This window comes from Taurulus bubalis (genome assembly GCF_910589615.1).
Source record: "Taurulus bubalis genome assembly, chromosome: 2".
NCBI classification, from domain to species: domain Eukaryota; kingdom Metazoa; phylum Chordata; class Actinopteri; order Perciformes; family Cottidae; genus Taurulus; species Taurulus bubalis.
Window position 1 is genome coordinate 15,303,043 of NC_136590.1, and position 21,947 is coordinate 15,324,989.

The window sequence follows — 21,947 nt, forward strand, 5'->3', positions numbered from 1 at the left end:
CGGAGACGCTCATATCTTCAGCAAGAGATACACGAACGGCGCAAAATGAAAAAGGGGAAAGAAAAGAAGAAAACTACGATAAAAAACAATAAACAGGAAAACGAGAAGATGCACAGAAACGCAGAGCTGCCTCATACAGCGGGGGAAAGAGAAACAATAAAGTTGGTGGGCTGTCGTGCGAGTTTAAAAGTGAACCAACCCGACCGACAGGACGAGCAGCGCGAGGACGACGACGTTCATGAACCCTCTACACATTTAGGTTTAACCGTACAGAGGTACATCAGCCATATATATATATATATATATATATATATATATGTATACAGTTGTGTGAAAAAGTGCATGCCCCCTTCCTGATTTCTTATCTTTTTGCATGTTTGTCACACTTAAATGTTTCAGATCATCAAACAAATTTAAATAGTAGACAAAGATAACACAAGTAAACACAAAATGCAGTTTTTAAAATGAAGGTTTTTATTATTAAGGGGGGAAAAAAAATCCAAACCTACATGGCCCTGTGTGAAAAAGTAATTATCTTTGTCTAATATTAAAATTGGTTTGATGATCTGAAACATTTAAGTGTGACAAACATGCAAAAAGATAAGAAATCAGGAAGGGGGCATGCACTTTTTCACACATTTGTATATATATATAAAAATATTCACAAATATATTATAATGTGGTGTCTCATTGACAGATATGAAGGGGAAACCTGTGAAGGCCAGTTTCATGGAGAAGGAGTTGTTTGTTTTGCAGAAGGTCATATTTACAAGGTACTATTGGAAATAATGCCACACTTTAAAAAGACAATATATTCAACAATACAGTAAATGCATACTTAAGCCGAATGCTGAGCATTTAGTAAATTAATTGTCTATTTACCTAAATTAAGAATGTGTATGTGTATAAAGTAAACTTTAAATGGAATGGACACATTTCCATAAGGATAAATAAAACTAGTCACTGCTTTGTTTTTCTGAAGGGGAGGTTTTCCAAGGGACTAATGGATGGACGTGGTGTCTTCACAGGAGCAGACGGATTGAAATATGAGGTAAGGAACAATAATGATACATTATGATCACTGCAATGTACTTAAATCTTATTAAGTGTTTCTTACGCAAAGTGCTTCACAACAGCCCATGTGTATAAAACATCCTAAACATGCGTCCTGTATAGATACAAAATATTATATTGACAGTTTTTTAAAATATCTAATCCATCAGGGAGAGTTTGTGTGCAACATGCCCATGGGAAAGGGCACTTACACCTGGTCAGATGGCAGCTCCTATCAGGGGGAAGTGAACAGTGGTATACGACATGGGACTGGAACTTACAGATGTGCAATGAATGGTGTGTCATACACAGGGCAGTGGGATCAGGGCAAGAGGCATGGAAAGGTATGATCCACCCATGTGTATCAGGTATATAGTCCTTTTATTTGTGTGTGTAATTGGTTCTCTTTGGGATAGGGCACAGTGTATTATAACCAGGATAAAACCTCTTGGTACAAAGGAGATTGGGTGAACAACAACAGAGAGGGATGGGGAGTAAGACGGTATGTATGGAGTACATTGTCTAATCTGTAGCCTGAGTGGTATTTGAACTGCCCAAAGGTGACACCGGTGTCTCAACAGCTACCCCTCTGGAAACATTTACTCTGGTGAGTGGAAGAACAACCTGAGACATGGAGAGGGCACGATGAGGTGGCTAAAACTGGAACAGCAGTATGTTGGGATGTGGCAGAATGGAGTCCAAGTATGAGAGCATACCACTGACACCAACGCATCCATAATGCACAAAATCAAGGAAAATATCTTTTCATCCCCCTTAAACATAAACCTGTTTATGTGTTTGCACCCTTCTCTGGCAGCATGGACGAGGCACACATGTGTGTGTCGAGAGGCGAGTGGATGGATCTCAGTATTCCCAGAGCAACCAGTACACAGGGGATTTTGTACAGGGTCAGAGTCACGGGCAAGGAACCTTATACTATGCCAGTGGTGCGATCTATGAAGAAGAAGGGAATCAAAAACATGGCAAGGTTGATCAATAATACAGAATTGTCTCTCACAGTCAATAAACATTTGTCCCTGAATTCAGTTAAAATACTTGCTTTAATGCTTTAAAATGTCATTATTAATAGCAGAAGATGACAGATCTGGCATCATGTGTATTATTATAATAATTTGTTAAAGTTACTTTACTATATGGTTCATAGGCAAAAGTCACTATTGAGGATGGGCATGTTTTTGAAGGAGAGTTTGTGGACGACCAGATGATGACACACAACCTGAATGGCATCAAAGCCCCATCTGCTCTGCCAAGTAAGTCACCTACAGTGCATTCAAAATGTTCAGCCGAGGTGATAATAAACAGTGTTGTGTCCCGTTACAGGTTCATCTATCTTAACAGAAGACATGGCTCTGGACATTGAATGTCTTCTGGAGAAAATCCCTGAAAGAATGCGCAACACTGAGCTAAAACTGGTCAGATCCCGCTTCCCACTGCAACAGTGTCAACATTTGATCTTTACCCCATGTCCTTATTTTCACCTGAGTTCCTGCCCTGACTCTCCGGCTCGTGTATAAACAGGTGGAGTTTGCAGTGCTGAGGCAAGTGAAAGAGCTGAGGTCTGTCTATAGTTTCTACAGCAGACTCGGCTATGCACACTCCCCAGATAACACCTTCCTGCTGTCCCGCCTGCAGTTCTGGCGCCTGCTCAAAGACTGTAACATCCACCATCACGGCATCACTCTGACGCAGGTGGAGCATTTCATCAGAAGTGAGAAGGACTAACAATCTCTCCTACATGCTTAATCCATTTTACATATACACGACAGGACATTGATAGCATCATAACTACAATATTTGAGTGCTTAATGTTTTTACTTTGTGTCTCAGAGGATGCTGCACCAGCAGAGATCCACTCTCCTTTCGTCTCCATGCTTCTGCATAGGCTCCTCAGCTGTCTAGTGATTGTGGCCTACCACATCTACCATAAGGACATGGTGTAAGGAATGACGTCTCACAGAAGGAATTAGTCCAGTACTTTGGTTCAGGACTAAATACCTGCAAAACTAATGACATTCCCATCAGGCTTAGTTGTGCTTTGAGTTTTGTGCTGATTTACAAACGTTAGCAAGCTGACATGCGAAACTAAGATGGTGAGCATGGGAACATCAACATGTTAGCATTGTCATTGTGAGCATGTTGACGCGCTGACATCAGCATTTAGCTCAGAGCACAGCTGTTGCTCAAACTGTAAATTAACTCCAGTGGCATAAGAGTTGCAAGGTTTTTGCTCAAAAGGCGAAATGGGGACACAGAATAACAACCCCAGAAAGAAAAAGGCCACAATTTTAATATACACTTTTTTTTATCCCTGGTCACTGATTTTGAGCAGAGAAACCTCAAAATCAAAAACCTCTTTTCACAGGTCACAAAACAACCTTCTGGCAGCCTGCTTTTCTAAACTGATGACGGACAACATCCTTCCTGATTCTAAGAATGTAAAAGGTGCTAACAGTATAATATTATAGGCTCATGTGCAGATTCGTTGACAGAGAAAGATGATTTATTACAGCAAAAGACGAGTGAGAACAAAATAATTCTGTCTGTCAGGTGCATAATCAGTTTTCATATTCCCGTTTGTTGGGTGCTTTTTGGATGTTTTGTATGAGGCATCAGCCACAGAAACTGCAGTATGCAAAACCTTTGTTTAGCTCTATATTATGCAGTACAAGTACATTAACTGTGGCTGTGTTGATCCAGGCTTCCTGTTTAAGCAGCCAGACCGCACAGTGGTGGCTTTGAGCTACTTAAAGAAGTGCTGGGAAGTTTATCAGGCTTACTGCAAAGTCAATGTAACAGCCAGAGAAGACCAGAGCATGACCTGCCGACACCTGCTGTGGATGTTCAAGGTGCAACAGACTGTAACACAAAGATTACCATGAAATTAGCTTCTTCTTCAAATATTTGTTTTCTATTAATGTTGTGTACTACAACGAATCCAGAGGGCAGCTCAATTTTGAGTTACTAGATCAAATGATTAAATCTACATGATAAAAAAAAAACAGCATTCAGTACATTCATTTAGACACCGTGGTGATTTGTTTATTGTAACCCCTACCAGGATCTCCATCTGCTGGACACTAACCTGACCACAGCGAGATTACTGCAGATCATCACTGCAGAAAGCCGTGACCCCAGTAACCTGTCTGCCTGTCTGAATCTGGAGGTCGGCCTGTAGTGTTCACACCAGTTGACTCATTCATTATGTTTCATTAGCCTTCATGAACAGATTAGTATTCATCTACTTCCCTTTTGTGTGTCTTCCTCTTCTTCTTTGTATCACGTTTGTTGTTGTCCCACTTCAGATTACCTTCCTGGAGTTTTTTGAGGTTCTTCTAGGCTCTGCTGAGGTGAAGTGTCAGCGGGTTTCTGAAGGCCTGGTGGAGGGCCTGTCCCCGTCCAGCCTCAACGTTAAGGCCAGGAGGGATACACCAGAGGTGATTTACAAACAGCCCTTCCCAGTCGGTCAGATCCTTTTTCAAGCCTCTCTTGACCTCTGCTCCCGTTATTCACTGGATGTGAAGGGTGTAGTTGTTCCAGCATACTGTGATTTCGTTGTTGGAATCACATATATAGATACAACTATAAGTAAAGCTGTGAACCCTGCACAAGAGAACAAAATAAAGAATTACTTTTTTACAGTTTCTTTCCATCCAGGTGACAGCTCCAGTGAATGCCTCCATCACTCCTGACATCTCCAGTTCCAAGTCAGTGGAGGTTGGTTGCACGGGCAATCAAGCATGTGAAAAAAAGAAATTCACAAATAGTGCTTCACCAATGCACTGATTTGGCATCACGTGTTTTTAGTATCTGTATTAGAAGTCACACATCCACCATTATGTGAAACGATGTCAAAATATCCAGTAGTGACATGAGTAATTTGTTGGATAACGCTGCTTCTGTTATTAATGCTGTGAGCTGGGCTATAAGACTTGGCTGAAATCTTGAATAAGTTAATTGTATTCACATCATATTACAGACAAGGAAATCAAGTGATACAGCAGAAGCATCCACTGCTCGGGGCGTGGTGAGTCCACAAGATGTAAATACTGAAGTCACTGAGAAGCCTCACTCTGCAGGTTAGTTTTTATTTTCTCATTAATCCAAATAATGTCCATGTATAAATTGTAGGAGGGAAAATGACTTCAGAAAGTGACCAGGACATTCAATTCATTGCAGTGACTATATTGAGTATATCAGGTGTCATATTTCATTTAGAGCAAAGCAGTGGAGGAAAAGGCGTGCTAACCAGAGGAAATGAGGCCAAAGACTGCGACGTGGAGCTCTGGAACCAGATGATCCATCTATTCTTCAACCAGTTTTTCTTCCCGGCTTTTGAACATAACCAGTTGGTGTCCAGAAGAATGGAGAAGCTCCGCCACGAGGCCCAGAGACATATTGCTCTGGCAAAGGCCCAACAATGAGCCAGGACATTTCTAGAAACTCCCAGCTAAGATTTATTTATTTTTGTTAGGTCAGTTGAGTATTTTGTAGTCAATGTATAATTTCTAGACATTAAACCATGTTCAACAGACCAACTTATTTAAATGACAGAATTTAGATTTCTTTACATTATGCATTGTGGGTTTACATGTGTAGAAATAGTCTGGTGTGTTTGACTCAATTGTTGTGGCTGAACATATGTGACAAACAAGCCAGTTTCATGAGTTGCTTTGAGAAACTTAAACCAGACAAATGCATCAATACAGCCACTAGATGGCATCATATCGCTTTCCCTCCCCGAAGCTTCCATTCCAGTATCATCTCTGCCTCTTGGATGTGGACAGTCGCCGCCAAAAATCACACTACTGCTCCTTTGCTCACGTTATTGTTCCAAAGATGTGTGTAATGCTCAGTGTTATACTTTACTGTGTTACATTAGGAAGCTGATGGATGACGAGATGCGGCAGACAAACCCGATGAAGCAAGCTTTTCTTTACCAAACTACCCACACAGTCCAAAAACAAACCAATGCCGTGAGCCTTTAAATACAGTGACTAATAAAAGCATTGAATGTACTGCCGATTTGTGCTGGGACGTAAATAAAGACCATTATTCAATTCTTTGTTGTAACTAGAACTTTAATTGTAAGACAAAACTATTTTCCAGTAATCTAAAAATAATATATATATATTATTTAATGAGTAAGAAAAGTATTCAATATAAGCAAAACACTAAAACACAAAAGAGAATCTCTAGGCTACACATCAGAGGGGAGGTGTGAAGACCATGAGGTCACTCGGGCAGACAGACTGGCGTATCCGGTCCTTCAGGTCCGGGGTGAAGAGAAGCATGGCAGACTCGGCTGTCTGGGACTGAAAAATGCACAAAGACAAATACACTAAGACTATTCAGCAATAATACGGCGGAAATAAAAAAAAGATACAGAATGGATAATTAAGTTCAATGTGGATATAAAAACTACAATATATGAAATAGAAAATTAAAAAAGAAAACAACTTTAACCTGTGGTGACTGAAGATTTAACGCTGACCGCACCACTGGATGTGCTGTGGTGACCGTGAAAAGTGAGCATGACGGTGAGGGAAGAAAGTAGAATATGCAATTTAAAAACAAGCCCAGTGTGGTATTCCCTTATAACCAGGTGACAGTTGCAGCATGAAGGTAAAACAAATCAAAACAAACAGTGTCACCTAACTACTCAATTCCGTAAATAAATATGAATCCTAGTTTCAATATCTTCAAAGACTGCTGCACTGTTAGTGTAAATGAGTGTGGTTAAGGTAAACATAACAGGTGTACACATTGTGTGTGCATGCCCAGTAAGGTCATCAACCCTACCTGGTTCTTGCAGAGTAAGCAGGTCCTCTATCTGACCTCCGGGACTCTCCATCTCTACATCCACCGCCATGGGGGACAGGCTGCCTCTCTGTGACGGCTGGAGGTAACGCTCAAAGTCCAAACCAGGAATTTCCTGAAATAACAAGATTGCGTAGCAAAAAATAAACTGTTGGGATCATATATGTAATAAATGGCATTCTACGAGTCTGTTTTTAATAAATAAGGAGAAATATAGTGAAGCCTGAAGATGTGTTTACCTCAACAACTGAGTTGTCTGGTGTGAGACACACAGACTCTTGGGCCTCCAGAAAACGTGGCACAAAAGGAGGAGAGGAGAGTGGAGGCTGGCTGGGAGTCACACAGGGTGACAACGTGAATCTCGGGGGTGATGCGGGCTCAGGGGTCTGGGTCACTGTTGGAGCCGTTTTGCATGGAGAGAGAGGGAGGTCAATGTCGACGGTGTCAGCTGGTTCGCCTTGCTCCTCGGCGACATTAATGGATGGAAGTAAAAGCACGGTTGCGGGCGTGCTCAATTCAGGGCCTTCTTTGACAGGTGAGAAACAAAGGGAGACGTTGACAGTGTCCTTTCTACACTGAGGAGTGCCACGAGGGGTGCCACATTGAGACTTTGGTGCTTGTGCTGGGGTTTGGTCGAGGGTAAGACGGAGGCGGGCAGGAGTGTGGACGGGCTGAGCGGGAGAGTTGATGGTGTGAAGGGGGGTCTGTGACAGGGCAAGGGATCGCCGAGTGACTCTTCTAGGTGAGAGGTAGTTGGAGCAGGGAGAAGCCTGAGGGAGCACAGCAGCACTCACGCGACCGGATCTCTTCACCGAACCTACAGACACCACAATATGATCATTAGCCCAGCGGGAAAAATAAGAAGAACATAGGCAAACGTCGATGACACGAATAGCTGGGCTCCGGCATTAGCCATTTTTCTCTCACCCATCGGTCTGGCTGGGCTCTCCACCTGGAAGAAGCCTCCGTCAAAGACAACCGGCGTTTGGGGCGCAGCCTGGGACTGTGCTTCCCCAGAGTTCAGGCTGGGGTTGTCTTCATCATTGCCAGCGTCTTTTGCCGCTTTCTCTGCCTCGGCTGCCTGCTGTTTGGCTTTCATGGCCGCTTTCACAGCAGCCAGGCGGGACTTGGCTGCCACTTTAGTTCCTGTTGGCTTGGCAGGTGCAGCTGATGGTTTCTGTCAAAAGCACAGTCCAGGCATCTTGTCATGACACTTTTTACTCCTAAATAGCACAAACAAACCTTTTTGAAATCAAAAACAACTTATTTAGAAATTGTCTTCACCTTCACCACTTTCCTCTGTCGCGGTGGCAGCGGCGGCTTGTGCTCCTCCAACCAGCCTCGGCTCTCTGCTTCTTTAAGAGCGCCAAACTTCTTGTGGACATCCTCTACCTGAAAAATGGCACAAGTACAAAGCATACATGATAATCCTTCTCCCTATGCATCTGGGGTCTGAAACAACATTGTCCCTCTCTTGTGGACACTCACCTGGTAATACACCATGTCCCAGAATCCCTGCAGGTCAGTGCAGGTGGTGATCTTCTCCCCCCGGCCCAGCTCACAGTCGTCCACCAGACCGTTGAATTGTTTGAAGCGCTCCTTCATCAACAGCCTCGCTTGGCCCACTGCTGTACGCATACGGTCTCTCACTGAACAGACATGGGAAAAAAAAGAAAAACAGTGAATTACAACCGTTCAGTTGGGGATCAATGTCATTTTTTTCTATTAGGGACACCACAAAATAGTCACATGTCCAGGATGGCACACTCACTCTCTTCTGGGATGGACTCATCCTCCACTTTAGGCTCCCAGTGGACACACAGAGTCATCAGTTTTTCTGTCTCATTGGTAATTTCCAATCTGAATAACATACAGAAAAAGAAACGATTGTAAAAACGTTAGATCAACTGAAAGGTAATTGGAAAATCGGAACGATAGACAACGAGGGAGATTTACAAAAGGGATGCCACCTGAAGTATGGTACGTCATGTTTTGATTCCGGAGGGCTGCCTGGAGTTGGGGGGACCATTGTTGGAGCTCTGCAGGGAAGAGAGCGGCACGGAGATTTGGGGGGAGAGCGTTGACTTGCCTCAGCCTGAGGCTCAAAGTCTGGAAGACTGAAGCTGGTGCTAGGTAGGAAGAGCAAGAGCATGGCATTGAGATAGGAAACAACTCAAAGTTTTAAACCATAGAAATCATCACGGGCAAACAAAGATCTCTAGTACCTTTTCGTTTAATATTTACTGCTATAATTAAACTTTAAATATCTCAATAAAAACTACAAACTGAAAAAAATGGAAAACAGACTAACCTCGATGTAAGGAAGGCGTCTGCTGAGCGAGGAGTGAGAGGATCGAACTTGAAGGAAGACAAACCAGTGGGAGCCTGGAATGTAAAACCTTTTGGAGCAAAAGAAGACAAAGAGGATGGCGCCTCAACTGGATCGACAACTGGGACATAGTCGGTCAGGGCTTGGTCCACCACCATGTTTTCCTCCTCAGGGCAGGGTGCCGGGCTGGGGGAACAAGGTTTTTCCTCTGGCTCCAGCAACTCAACCTCCTACACAACACAAAAAAGCCACCTAATTAACCTAAGTAAAGATTTACTGGTGAAAATGTAATCGCAGCTTTAACAAACCGTGTGTAAAACTCAAAGAAATGCTCACCTTGGTAACAACAGGCTCAACCGGGTTGTTGAAAGTTACTGCATATTAAAAAAGGGGAGACGCACGTAAAATGGTGTTAGATGTTAAAAGCAAAACTGATCAACAGCTTCTTAAATTGGATGGCTCTTTATTAACTTTTAATCATACCTTGACAGTTCTTTTCTCTGTTTGAAAAGGGGGCCACATGGTTGACCAACGCTCTGCTTCTGGTGGTTCTAACATCTGAGGGTAAGGAGAGGAATTTAGGAATATTAAGAGCAATTGTGTCAAACAATACTGTGGCCCTGGCACAGTACACATCTGCAGACTTACCCTTTGGTTTGTCTTTCATCAAAGGAGCTGCTGGAACTGGAGGTCTGTTGGCTGCTCTTGTCCTCGAAGCTCGTACGACAGGAGCCACTTAAGTAGGACGCCATGACACAGAGACACAGATTGAGATGCAAATAATGGAACACAATAGGGGGAAACCAACACAATAGCCGGCCATAAGGTCCAGTTATGTGTAGATCTATTGCTTACCTGCAGAAACTTGAATCTTGGAAACAGCTGGCGCAGGTGCAAGCTTGACAGGAGCGACCCAGCTCCTGGTTGATCTGACCACAGCAGGCTGAGCTATGGGAGAAGCAAGAGGTCAGATCTAAAGTATATCAGGTCACGGAAGACGGTATGCTTTTTTTGAAATAAAAAAGGGGCATTGGGTATATTTACTTTTTTTTGACACAGTATTTAGATCCTGCATCTTCAGAGGCTGTAGAAATGTTGTCAAAAGAAAAGCGATGCCACAATGTGCAAATTAGATTTAACTTTTATGGAAGTTAGTATGAGAACATAATGTGAACGGTATCTTAGTATTACCCTCTCAATCTGCTGCTGCTTCATAGAACGAGTGACTCTGGCATTCTGAGATGAAGCCGTGTTCACTTTTGTCTGAAAGACCAGCAAAAATGACATGTTGATTATTTAAAAACATCCATGACGATACATGCCAAAGAGCCATACTTCTGTTATAATTCACGCCATTGTATTTATAAAGGACTAGTGGGGCAGATAGTTACAGTAAATAGTGCAAACTTGTCTATTGATGAGTCCCCCCTCACCTCCTTTGCTCTGGTTGAGGCAGCTGGGACTACGGGCAGAGAGGGAATGATAAGGGTGTCTTTTGGATGATACATGCCCGTCTTGAAAACCCCTTTAAGCTCCCGTTCTCTCTTTTTCTTCTCATTCTCAAGAGCCTTACGCTCTTTCCAGCGCCCAAGCTGTTTCATCCTCTCGTCTCCAGCCACATCTGTGAAGAAAAGCAAGGAAGGTTATTGCTGTGGGTGTCTCATTGTGAACATGTTATTAGGTTTTAGTTGTACATTTCAGAATTACTTTTAGCAGATTTGGCTTTGTTCAATGTCTTCTCCTGAATAGTTGACATGTTGGCCTGAGCAATGGAGGCATCAAGGGAAGAAATGTCCAGCTCTGGGAGCTCAGCCAGCTGCCTGCGGGTGTTCACGACCCGTTCTCGGTTTTCCTTCTGGGACTGAGACCTCCTGCGGGACATTTTTACTCTCAACATCGACACACTGGTGTCCCGCTGGCGAAGGTGGGCAAATTGAGAATCCATGTTCAGGTATCTGGAGAAAAGTAAAGGTGCATTATATGCATAGTTAGTAGTGGTTATGCCATCTGGCAAAAACATATTAACTGAAAATATATAAAAATTACAGGAATCAGAGACTATTCGAAGGAAAGACGTATTGACATCTGTTTTGAACTGTGATCAAGAACTCAACTGGATAGGACTTGGACAAGAAAAATACAAAAGTAAGGGCTAAACCAATTGCAGTCAGTATATAATTATTCTACTTTATCGTTACTAGTTAACATAAGTCATAAAGATGATTGCAAATCAGACCCATCAGCATTTAGCTGAAACAAGCGGCACCCTCTCAATGATAACTATAACGTTATAAGATTGTTTTTTATTTTATACGATAAAAACACTTTACAAGGACGATGTACACAATAACACGACGATAGCTACCTAGCGTTAGCTTAATGCAGTGGTTCAACAAATAAAATAAAACAAACGTTAATGTTTATCAAAGCCCGTGTGAGTAACATCAGACGTTGTCAACGACAAATTCCGTGAACACTGAAATACGTTAGCGTACATTAGCTAGTTCGTGTGAGACGGAACATGAACACGTTAGCTAACAACATCAGCTAAAGGGCTCAACTGACGGGTCGGACTAAACTCACGTTACCTGGTTCAGCAGCGAAACCACTAGCTCAACGGTCATCTTAGATAATACATAAGGGCACGTATATATATCTATTACCTTGTTCTTTCCCCCTCGAAAAAAAAGTTATAAAAAACAAACTTCCTCTGCTGCCAGCCGTCCAGTTAAAAAAAAAACTCGCCCAGCCTGAAGTACACAACAATCATGGCGGTTGACTTTTTGAAATCCATCGAAGGTGACGTTGATTGGCTGCAGAGCGACTGGGTCGGCGATCGCTGATTGGTCCTTTTTTTCTTCTCTCTTCTTCTTCAGACAGAGTTTTGTGGTAACCATTTGAGGAGTTGATGACATCTACTGGTCTGGAGTGTGAAAGGGAAGTCACACTTATTCATTTGATCACTGTTTGCTCTTTCTGCTTTCTCAAAAAACTGGGCTCCCACAAAAGTATTTAATCGAGCCCTGATACAGTTAATATCTATGATCCCTGGCATGTTCCAATGGTAAATCCTGTTTGCCCACTTTAGATGCAGAACTGATAGCTATAAAAGCACAAAAAAGCTTCCAACAACAAAAGCAGCCTTACAAATTGTGTAAGTAAATTAATGCTGTACAACGGTTTAATAAATTATCTCTGATGCTGCCTCAAGGCTTTACTTTATGAGCATAGTCAACAACAACAAAAACTATCTTACACCAAGTAAAATTACTCTTCAATTTATTTAAAGATAGCACAATTGTTTGCAAACCACAATACTTTTGACATGATGACATCTTATTTTAAAACTAATCATCATCAAATGAACCAATCAAATCAAATGGAGTAAACTGCATGTTAGTTCATACATTCATTTTAGAAGAAACATTTTGTTTTGAAAAAAAGATATCCAAATCAACAAAATCTATGAATGTATGTACAAAGAAAAAATAAAATAAAGTACATGCACAGTAAAAATCTGGATTTACATTTAATTACAAGAGGAAAACAATTGTAACGGTTAAATTAAAAACAAAGTTGGTTAGAAAGCTTTGAATTTTTATTTTATTTTACAATGCAATTATTGCATTACGCTGACGCTGTCATGATACCCTGCAACACTGACAGTTTTTAGTGTGGTCAACAGCCTCCGTCTGACAGCTACATCAGTCCAAAAAGAAAATGTTGTTGAACTGCGTCGCACAAAGTCTCTTAACTTCCTCTGTAGAGGAGAAAAGACAAAAGGGCATTAAGGATACAGAAGAGATTAAATATCAAGGTAGATTGTCTATTGTGTTGGACGGCAATGACACAGATTTACTCATCGCCAGGTGGTGGAGACATACCGTTTACTTCAATCAGGTTGGCGTTCTTCTGATTCAGGATCACGTACAGTTCTCTCTGGTCTGACTTCTTACCGACTACCCAGTAGTCTGTCATCGCCTTTACGATGATTTCCTCATCCTCATCAGCCCTGAGAGCAAGATAGCGATAACAAAGCATCATCAAATGGGCAACTACCACATTTACAGCAGGTTCTTTGTATTTTAGGGCAACATTAAATACCTACACGGACCACAACATTCCATTCAAATAATCATATAATTTAACATTTCTTATGGAACGTGTCAGAAAAGACATGTTCTTAGTGAAAATACTAAAATATTTAATTTCTTATTAGAAACACACAAAATGACTTCCATTTCAATATCTTATGACACAAATAGCACTGTGATCATGTTTCAAGTGTGCTGATGAGCAGCATCTACACAACATCTGCACTGAAAGAGGAACCGATAATGATACTGGAATAAATGCTATGAACGGTGATGCCAATGTCCCTCAGACTGAAAATGGGATTCTCACATGACTATAATCTCATAACTGCTTCAAAACAAAGAAAGTTTAAAAATATACCAGTAGCAATACATTTAAAATGAAATAGATGTGCTGATATCTAGGAGAAAGTTTGTAGTTTAAACACATTTTCTTTCCTGGGTTTGTGAAATCTGAAAACCCTGCACAGCTGAAGAGAGTTTTAGTTCTATTATTTGGTTTCTGCATGGATAATTATAATTTGTGGTCAGCCCCTTTAAAAAATGTTGAACAAATGTCTGGAGACAGTCTCTAAAAATAAAATAAACAGTTTAACAAAGCCAATGTTCTCTGCTGTACCTGGCAAAGTCACAGTTGATGTCTCCCAGGATCTTCATGAGGTCAGGGTGAACTGAGGTGAGGCAAACACTGGCTGTCTTCCTCATGTGGATGGTGCTCTTCTCCGCCAGGTTCATGTGGTTGAAGTAGATGAATTTAAACTGGGGCTCCTTGTCTGGACTGAATGAACACAAAATAAAAAAACTGATACATAAAAATAAAAATAAACACCATCAGCCACTTCTGGGCACGCGCACAATCTTTATAAGTTGTTTAACTCGGTGGCTGTCTCGCACACATCACTAATAAATGATACAGTAAGCCAAATCACTTTGGATGATAACATCCAATAAAAGACAAATTGTGCTTTTAAATTAAGCCTAATCCACCCACGTTAAAGTGAGCTGAGGACACAGTTATTACCACAGCTGGACAACGCTACTGTGATTGCATCTCGGGAAAAGTGTGGGTATTTATTCCAACAGATTCTATGTGCCTCTAATTATTTACAGTTACACCAGGCCAAATCGGGACACAGACCTCAATGTCGGCGGAGGAATTTGGGACGGCATTATTTATTCAGTGGATTTTTCACTCTGGTGATTTAAAATAGAGCACATCAAATTGCCCAGGTCAGGGAGTCCTGTATTGGATTACAGACGGAGACGTATCTGAATCTAACTGCTGGGGTTAAAGGAGAGTGGGCCAGGATGCGAGTCTTTAAAGCCCTGCTGCTTGAGTTACCGCTAAGTAGTGCCCTGACAATATCAAATACTATTGGAGTCTCCTCTATGCTGCCAGCGAGGCAGCGTAAACGCAAAAGGGTTAACTGTAAACAACATGCTATGTGTCTCTTTAAAAAGGCAATACATGTTTTCATCGGACAAGATGATACTGATCTGTGCCCTGCCCTTAAGGTACAGTCTGGAAGAAGTTACATTATTAATCGATTGGTCTAAAAATCACGGAAAATAGTGATAAAAAAAGAGAACTCCATACTCTCACCCAAACAACACTCAAAAAACAAAATTAGATAAAGAACAGTACCAATTCCAGCTGAAACACTGGAACATGGGAATACATGGTATTTTTAAAATGTGATTATTTTTCTGTAAATTACCTAATTCATTCATTTGATAACTGATCTCTTTACTGATATATCTTTTAAGTAATTTAAATGTCAAACATAGCTATTTCCATCTTCTCAAATGTAAACATTTGATGGGCAATTTTCACAATTTGTTTATGACATAAATCAGGAGTTGTCAGCAGCAACAAGAGACATGGAGGAGAGGAAAACACAAGATTTAGACACTGGAAACTTGGATTAACTTAATGCTCCTGTAATTAAATCAAGCTTTAAAAGCTTGTCTTGTATTATCAATGATGTAAATGACCAATTACAATCAAGAACTGTTAAAAAGACAGACAGTATCTTAAAAGACAAAGTCTTCTTCAGACAGTGGTAAATTGTTAATTAGGAGAAGCGATTCTCAACTGACCCTGATATCCGACGGTTAACTGTGAACTGTTCACATATGTCAGATGCCAGCAAAGTAAGCTGAGGCCCCACCAAGCCGTCGAGCTGCTCGCAGAAGTCCCTCGTCAGCTCCACAGACGCTGAAAAGAAAGGGAGTAGAAAAGACATTTTGCGACATGAGCTGAAACTATATTTCAGCTTGAAATGAGCAATAAAATGGCCTGTAAAGTGAAATGTTAACGGCATCCTTTACTGCAAGAACAGCAGGTGGGTGACGGTGCACACTTACCACTGATCATAAAACAAGCTGCCGCGCTCATTGCCTGGAATCAAGGTCACAGAGGTTAGAAATTACATTAATGTGATGATGAGTAACGTGGGACGTACTTCATCTTTTTTTTTTTAAATGTAGCTGTCTAATCCCCAGAAATCCATATCGTTTGATAGAGCAGTGGAATATAAATCACAGATTATAAAAATCATTCTAAAAAATTAACAACAACTTTCCCCCCCTACTTTAAAACATTAAAACAAAAACTCCTGTATGTGTATGAATGATTAAGCCTGAAGTCTGTCATGACATGGTCGATCACATTTACTGTTCCTCACCTTGTACACAATCAGATGCAGCTCCTCATAGCCGTCCTCTGTGCTGACAAATATTTTAGGAAATCGGAATTTGGCCTCTGGATCTTTGAGATTAGTAGGTCCTGTCAAAAACCTGGAGAGGACAGAGGACAGAGGGGCTGGGTTAATATTCCAAGAACGGGTGTAAAAGTCAAAACTGATGCCTGAGAGACTCATTATAAAAACAAGACTAAAAATGGAGAGAAGCCGTTGACGCCTCACTTCTTCATGACGGATCCAAGAGATAAGACCACAAATGAAACAAGGAATTCATTGTTGTGCCGTTGCACGGGTTTCTAAGTATGCCACTTAGTATTAGGTGGAACCATTTACATTGGAAGACATGACTACATGTTGTTGCTTGCTCCTCCGCTGTGTTGTTACTGCTCTGCTGTGTAGTGTTGTTACTGCTCCACATAGCAGATCAGTGTGGAGCAGTAACAACACAGCTTATTTTCGGCTAGTTACTAGCTGGAACTGTTTTCTCTGGCCCTCATCAAATACTCTTTATATTCTGGAGTGTCATGCAGTTCGAGCTTTAAAGCTGTCCCACGATAGGGCACCAGGAGTCAGACTTGGACCACTGCAGCATCTTCACTTCACCTTCAGAAACTAGTTACATCAAACATTATGCAGTTGCGAGTTGACAGACAGCAAACCGCCTCTTATTACATATGTGTACTGAAACTCAAAAGTGGATTTTAACCCTGAAGCGGCAGAAATAACCGTGGGCTCTCTTGCTTACACAAGTGTTAGTCAAGGGTGTGTCCTCTTTAAATAATTTGGTGGACTGCAAGCAAAGTTCATTACAGTCAGTGTTTCAAAACCACATGATGCTGGCACGCAGACACGCACGCGCATGTAAACACGGAAATCCATAGTGCTTTTTGACACACATACATAACACTGACCACATCGAGAAACATTTAAACAGAATCCATATATGTTTTTTTTTATATCCTACCCTCTGCAGAGGGTAGGATGAAGTGGGTTCACAGATATAGACATATGGGACCAGCGACTTACCTCCCATAGTGCAACAGATTCCCTGCAACCTCCGGCCTTAGAGGAGAGTCCCTGCCAGCCAACTAAAAGACCAAAAGTAGGAGTAAGGGTTAGAGTGAATATAAAGGACATAGCTTTGAAAGTAATATTCAGAGTTCATATACAGGTCAGTATGGATCATAAATAAAAATATTGATTCGATTACATTCTTATATTAAGGAGAAGCATCATTGCCAAGGTGGTCATGTTTTTACAAGAGATGCTTTGCAATGGTTTTCTAGAAGCAGATAGATAGCAGTGAGCCTCTTTTCTCCATCCTACAAAAACAGCTCCTGCTCCTTTGTTTCTTTCATTTTGACATCAATTTGTCCCCCGTACTTCCTTAAGCTATTCACACCCTCACCTCTGGTTCAGAGTGTCTGGGGAACAGCGAGGTGGTCAGGTACTTGTACAGGATCCTCATGTCATCCTGTTCCAGTCCACTCCTGCAGACCCAACCGCAGCAGCATTATAACACACATCATGCTAATATGCACAACAAAATGTGTGGCTGTGTACAGTAATTATTATTTTTTGTGTGCTGTCAATTGTGTTGCATCAAGGGCAAGTGACTCCTGGCTGTAATTATGCTCCAGAGCAATAGATTCAAGATATTTTTATTGTCATATGCACAGATAACAGGCAGTTATTCTGTACAATGAAAAGCTTATTTTGCGGGGTCCTCCTAACACAGAATTACAATAAACTTAAGGCAAAAATATATAAATAAAAATAGCGCTTAAGTGTTCAGTGTGTACCATATAAGCTGGTCGTTATACAGAAAGGCTGTGTATTTGATGAGACTTAGGCTCTCCTCTACTCTGTTGACGAAGGACTGGATCTTCAGGTAAGTCATCTTGTCCAGTGGGAAGAAGCTGATGCCTCCAAATACGTCCAGCAAGTCGCAGGACTGCAAGTGGAGAGTCTGCAGATACTGTAAACACACGGGGGTGCACAGACACGCCGAAAATAATGTGAGCCAGCCCAGAGACACAGGAGAAGGAAAGAAGAAGGGGGTTAGTTTACCCACCTATAACAGGCTTGCTTACAGTGCAATAAAGACAGAGGAATAAGAAACTCTCTGACTGATGCTCTGAAGAGACGCTTACATCATCCTGACATTCAACCTCTGACACCTACACCACAGCCTCTCTCTTTCTCTCCGTCTTTGGGTTACATGGTGAAGAGGGAAGCCTGGGTTACCTTAAGATGGGCGTTCCTTAATTAGAAATTAATTTTGTATACTTTCACAAAAGGCGTTAATCCTGGGAGCCAAGTCAGCAATGACTGTAGCGTGAGGCAAAGGCAGCTAATGAGACAGATAATTATAAAAAACAGGCTATGACAGCAAGCATCCTTTCAACAGCTTTGCCAAGTTAGTTTCCACAAAGAAACAATTTGCATTCATCATCAGCGGAGACCCGCCCTTTTGAAAACACTGACTTTGAGGCTCAACTGACTTTTACTTTATGAACACCTTGGTAAGCTAAAAACTTTAGGAGATGAAAGAAAAGAACAAGGTTGAAGAGAATAGAGACTTTTTTTTTTGCTGGTGCACTGTTTAATTGTTCTATATGTGCCTGCTGCAAATATGGGTACAGCTTTTAATAGCATTATTAATATGCGGTGGGTTTTATTTTTTATCTTATGTTATGCATTCTATTTCATCTTATTTTTGTTATATTCCCTGTATTTATTTTCTTATTCTACTTCATTTGTTGTATGGAAGGTGCTGTACAAATAGAGTTTATTTGTATTATTATGAATAACTATGTGCACATACATTTAAATTAATCATGCTGTGAAAGCAAGGTCAACATACATGCATGTAAAGAAAAACAAATGATAAAAAAAGTTTCTGAAACAGATGAGCTTTTTACCCTGTAGAAGAACTTTTCAAGCTTCTGAATTAGCAGCTCCACTCCGCCGGCTTCCATTTGTCTGCCAAATGTACCATTGAAGAGCTACAGCACAAGGAAAGTAGTCACTGTTACTTTTGGCATTATCGAGAGGCCTTAAATTGGTGGTCTGATGTACTGTAGGGGTGTTATTATATGGCTTTGAGAAGAAGACATCAATGGACAAGACAGGTTCTAAACCATACTGAAACTCACCTTGTACATACTGTAGCATTCCCTTACCACTGCACCATAAACAGTGTCCTGCAGAGTCAAGAGGGCACGTTAGGTCAAACTTTAAATTGATGTTCAATGAAAGAAATACAGATGTTGATAAGTATCTCTCAGTACTCACAAGTATTTCCTCTTCCTGATATTCTATCGTGGGAGGTTTACCATCTTTGTTAGGTTTCTCAATCATTGGGTTTCGAACAACCTGAGGAACGTGGAAAAAACCGGCAGATACAAATGGATTAGCTAAATTACATTACAAAGAACGTCAACAAAGTATCTCGACAAACAGAGTAAGTACTGAACAAGTAATGTGCATGGAAGCATTTAAGATACCATGACTATCCAGAAATTGTCCTCTGCCTCAAAGAAAAACTGACGGTTCTTCTGTGTGTGCAGAGATTTAGCTGGTTTTGTTGGACAGAAAGTCCTGAAAGAAAGACATGAGACACACACAAACAAGAAGATTAGCTCCTTATTTTGTGCTTTTACAGGCATTAGATATGCATCAGTGTGCGTCTGGCCACTTATTGCAACATTTCCCTATTCCGTTATACCTCAGGTTCAAAATAAATGGAACTTTCCTTTCGGTTTTCTTGAACATAGATAATCAAACTAAGCCATGAAATGAATGTAAGACACCTTTTAAATGCACTCAAGTCTTGACAAGATGCTAGAAAGCTAAATAAACATGAAAATCCACAGAGGTAGTAAAATGGTAGCGAAATACGACGCTAGCTATTCTCTGCTTCTTTTGAAAGTAGAGTGCTGAACTCTTTACCTTGTGAACTGAACAATAGCCTCACAAAGGCCCACATTTCTGATCTTCTCATTCTTCTCCACATCACTTGGGTGGTAAAACAAGATCTTCTTCTCTTCCTAGAAAACACATCTTGAATTAGCAATCACACGTTCAAAACGTTTTTTCATAATTACTAGAAAAAAACAGATTAAATTATCAAACATCTGCTGAGCATATATCTGGGAATTATCCTCACCTCTCCTTCCTTTTGCCCAAATGTGGGGTTGTAAATGAAAAAATTGAGCAGGGATGGTGTGTACTGTTTCTCTTGCATTCCTGAAGCCATTCTGGGACTGTAACCGACACAAATAGAAAGTTAACAGAAACAGATCCACAGTTAAAAGCTCAAAGAACCTAAGATGGTATGCCTTGCATCAACACAATCATGTCCACTTTACCTAATCATCAGCATTAGTGTAGCTTGTCGCTGTATTTCCTTTGCTCCAAAGACAGCTTGGTTAGCATGCTGTGTGCCTGCAGAATGATAACAAGCAAATCACATTGGGCGCGCGCACACACACACACACACACACACACACACACACACACAATGTGCATCAGGTGAAAATACAGAATACATTTATACTAGGGATAAAACACAACAACACTATTACCTTTGTCATATACATTCAGTCACACTCTGCATTTAACACAAACCAAGTAAGTTAAGTCAGGAGCACCCAGTGTCTTGATCAAGGAGACTTCAACATGCTAACAGCTGGAGACGGAGATCAAACTACCAACAATTGGGGTCAAACGGCCGACCCCTTCTACACACTGAGCCACAGCCACCTGGACTAGGGATGCACTGATCATTTCAACGTTTGCATCATAAACTATGGCTCAAAAAGTGGACATACATTTGAATACCAAAGAAAACATTGAACATAACCTTCATGACAGTATGGGAGTTATTATTGCAGGGCTGTTGTGTTGTAATGCATACGTTTCAGCTTGCTGTTTCTGCTGAACCAACAACTTCCCAAAGTGTCAGATAACCACAACGATCGTACGAAGTCAACACTGTTTTGATGTTAAAACCTTCACGTGCAAGTCAGCGAGACGCCGTGAGATCAATTCAGAAGAGGAAAAAGTTCAGCAGGTTAGTTTCTCCTAGGTACAGTCGCTGAATAATTAGTCAGGGATAACGATGCATTTCGTTGGCTACTCGTATTACATTTCGTTACAGTCATGCGCACTTATTTTACTGTAACTTTAGCAACAAAACTAACCGGGTAAAGTCTCTGTGAGCCGAGCTGACGCTAAAACCAGAGAGGGGGTAAACCTCCATGTCTTACTGTTTTTATAAATCATGACGAAATGAATTAAACACACGGGTACCTCTGTGAGTTAAGAAGCACAGCCACTAACAGCAGCTCGTTAGCTCACCAGCTAGCTGCCTCTGCAAGCGAGGAGTTGTGAACCGCGAAGGTAGAAGAACAACACTCACCTCACCGAGCACGAACAACACGGCTGCTCGTGGTCACAAAGGTCGTAAATAATAAACAAAATGAGGAAATGAGATCAGTGAGAAGAGTTGCCCATGGAAATGCAGCAGCATAACACTTCACATTTTTAACTTCCTGCTTTTGACAGCGCGTGGTCACAATTTCAACTGTCCGTGTACGAACAAGCCAAATGAAGGTTCCTACTCCAGACGGGGAAGTTGAGGAACTTCTGGGTTACATTTTGAATGTGCAAGGATGTGGGTCGTGTAAGGTTTCTGTAGATACAGATACATTTTGTAAAGAGGAATAAGTCCTCCTTAAGTCTTTACACTGCCGATTATAAGGACACTATTAACTTTAATTAAGAGAGCAATTTCCTCCATACCGACACAAAAACTTGACATGAACCTCATTTATGTTTCATATATTTTTATTTATAAACAAATGTAATCATTTAAATTCCAGACCAAACGTATACAAAATTAAAATTGCGAAACTGTAACAT

General features: G+C 41.1%; 3 protein-coding genes across 3 annotated transcripts; 1 reads left to right on the forward strand and 2 right to left on the reverse strand.

Annotated features, from left to right (window-relative positions):
• Positions 1 to 108: 108 nt before the first annotated feature.
• Positions 109 to 5,513, forward strand: rsph10b (radial spoke head 10 homolog B; the record flags this gene model as incomplete). The annotated part of the gene is made up of 16 exons (XM_079237749.1): positions 109 to 275; positions 698 to 773; positions 983 to 1,051; positions 1,224 to 1,397; positions 1,470 to 1,555; positions 1,635 to 1,755; positions 1,871 to 2,041; positions 2,219 to 2,324; positions 2,395 to 2,486; positions 2,593 to 2,782; positions 2,902 to 3,010; positions 3,437 to 3,516; positions 3,772 to 3,920; positions 4,133 to 4,237; positions 4,377 to 4,536; positions 5,290 to 5,513. The coding sequence occupies 16 exons, from the start codon at positions 109 to 111 to the stop codon at positions 5,493 to 5,495; spliced, it is 2,061 nt and encodes a 686-aa protein (XP_079093875.1). The 3' UTR covers positions 5,496 to 5,513.
• A 756-nt stretch (positions 5,514 to 6,269) lies between these two features.
• Positions 6,270 to 11,894, reverse strand: dlgap5 (discs, large homolog-associated protein 5). The gene is made up of 19 exons (XM_079237750.1): positions 11,884 to 11,894; positions 10,928 to 11,175; positions 10,654 to 10,841; positions 10,412 to 10,483; positions 10,265 to 10,319; positions 10,076 to 10,168; positions 9,869 to 9,955; positions 9,704 to 9,778; positions 9,557 to 9,594; positions 9,203 to 9,450; positions 8,862 to 9,020; positions 8,663 to 8,751; positions 8,380 to 8,540; positions 8,176 to 8,283; positions 7,819 to 8,068; positions 7,131 to 7,708; positions 6,874 to 7,006; positions 6,538 to 6,581; positions 6,270 to 6,386 (listed from the first exon to the last, which is right to left on the reverse strand). The coding sequence occupies exons 2-19, from the start codon at positions 11,163 to 11,165 to the stop codon at positions 6,279 to 6,281; spliced, it is 2,724 nt and encodes a 907-aa protein (XP_079093876.1). The 5' UTR covers positions 11,166 to 11,175; positions 11,884 to 11,894; the 3' UTR covers positions 6,270 to 6,278.
• Positions 11,895 to 12,518: 624 nt separating this feature from the next.
• ccz1 (CCZ1 homolog, vacuolar protein trafficking and biogenesis associated) lies at positions 12,519 to 21,580 on the reverse strand. The gene is made up of 17 exons (XM_079237085.1): positions 21,445 to 21,580; positions 20,393 to 20,468; positions 20,191 to 20,287; positions 19,974 to 20,071; positions 19,529 to 19,622; positions 19,317 to 19,397; positions 19,178 to 19,225; positions 18,944 to 19,027; positions 17,822 to 17,997; positions 17,428 to 17,509; positions 17,046 to 17,107; positions 16,002 to 16,113; positions 15,682 to 15,715; positions 15,415 to 15,532; positions 13,934 to 14,092; positions 13,105 to 13,232; positions 12,519 to 12,980 (listed from the first exon to the last, which is right to left on the reverse strand). The coding sequence occupies exons 2-17, from the start codon at positions 20,404 to 20,406 to the stop codon at positions 12,925 to 12,927; spliced, it is 1,443 nt and encodes a 480-aa protein (XP_079093211.1). The 5' UTR covers positions 20,407 to 20,468; positions 21,445 to 21,580; the 3' UTR covers positions 12,519 to 12,924.
• Between the last annotated feature and the right edge of the window lie 367 nt (positions 21,581 to 21,947).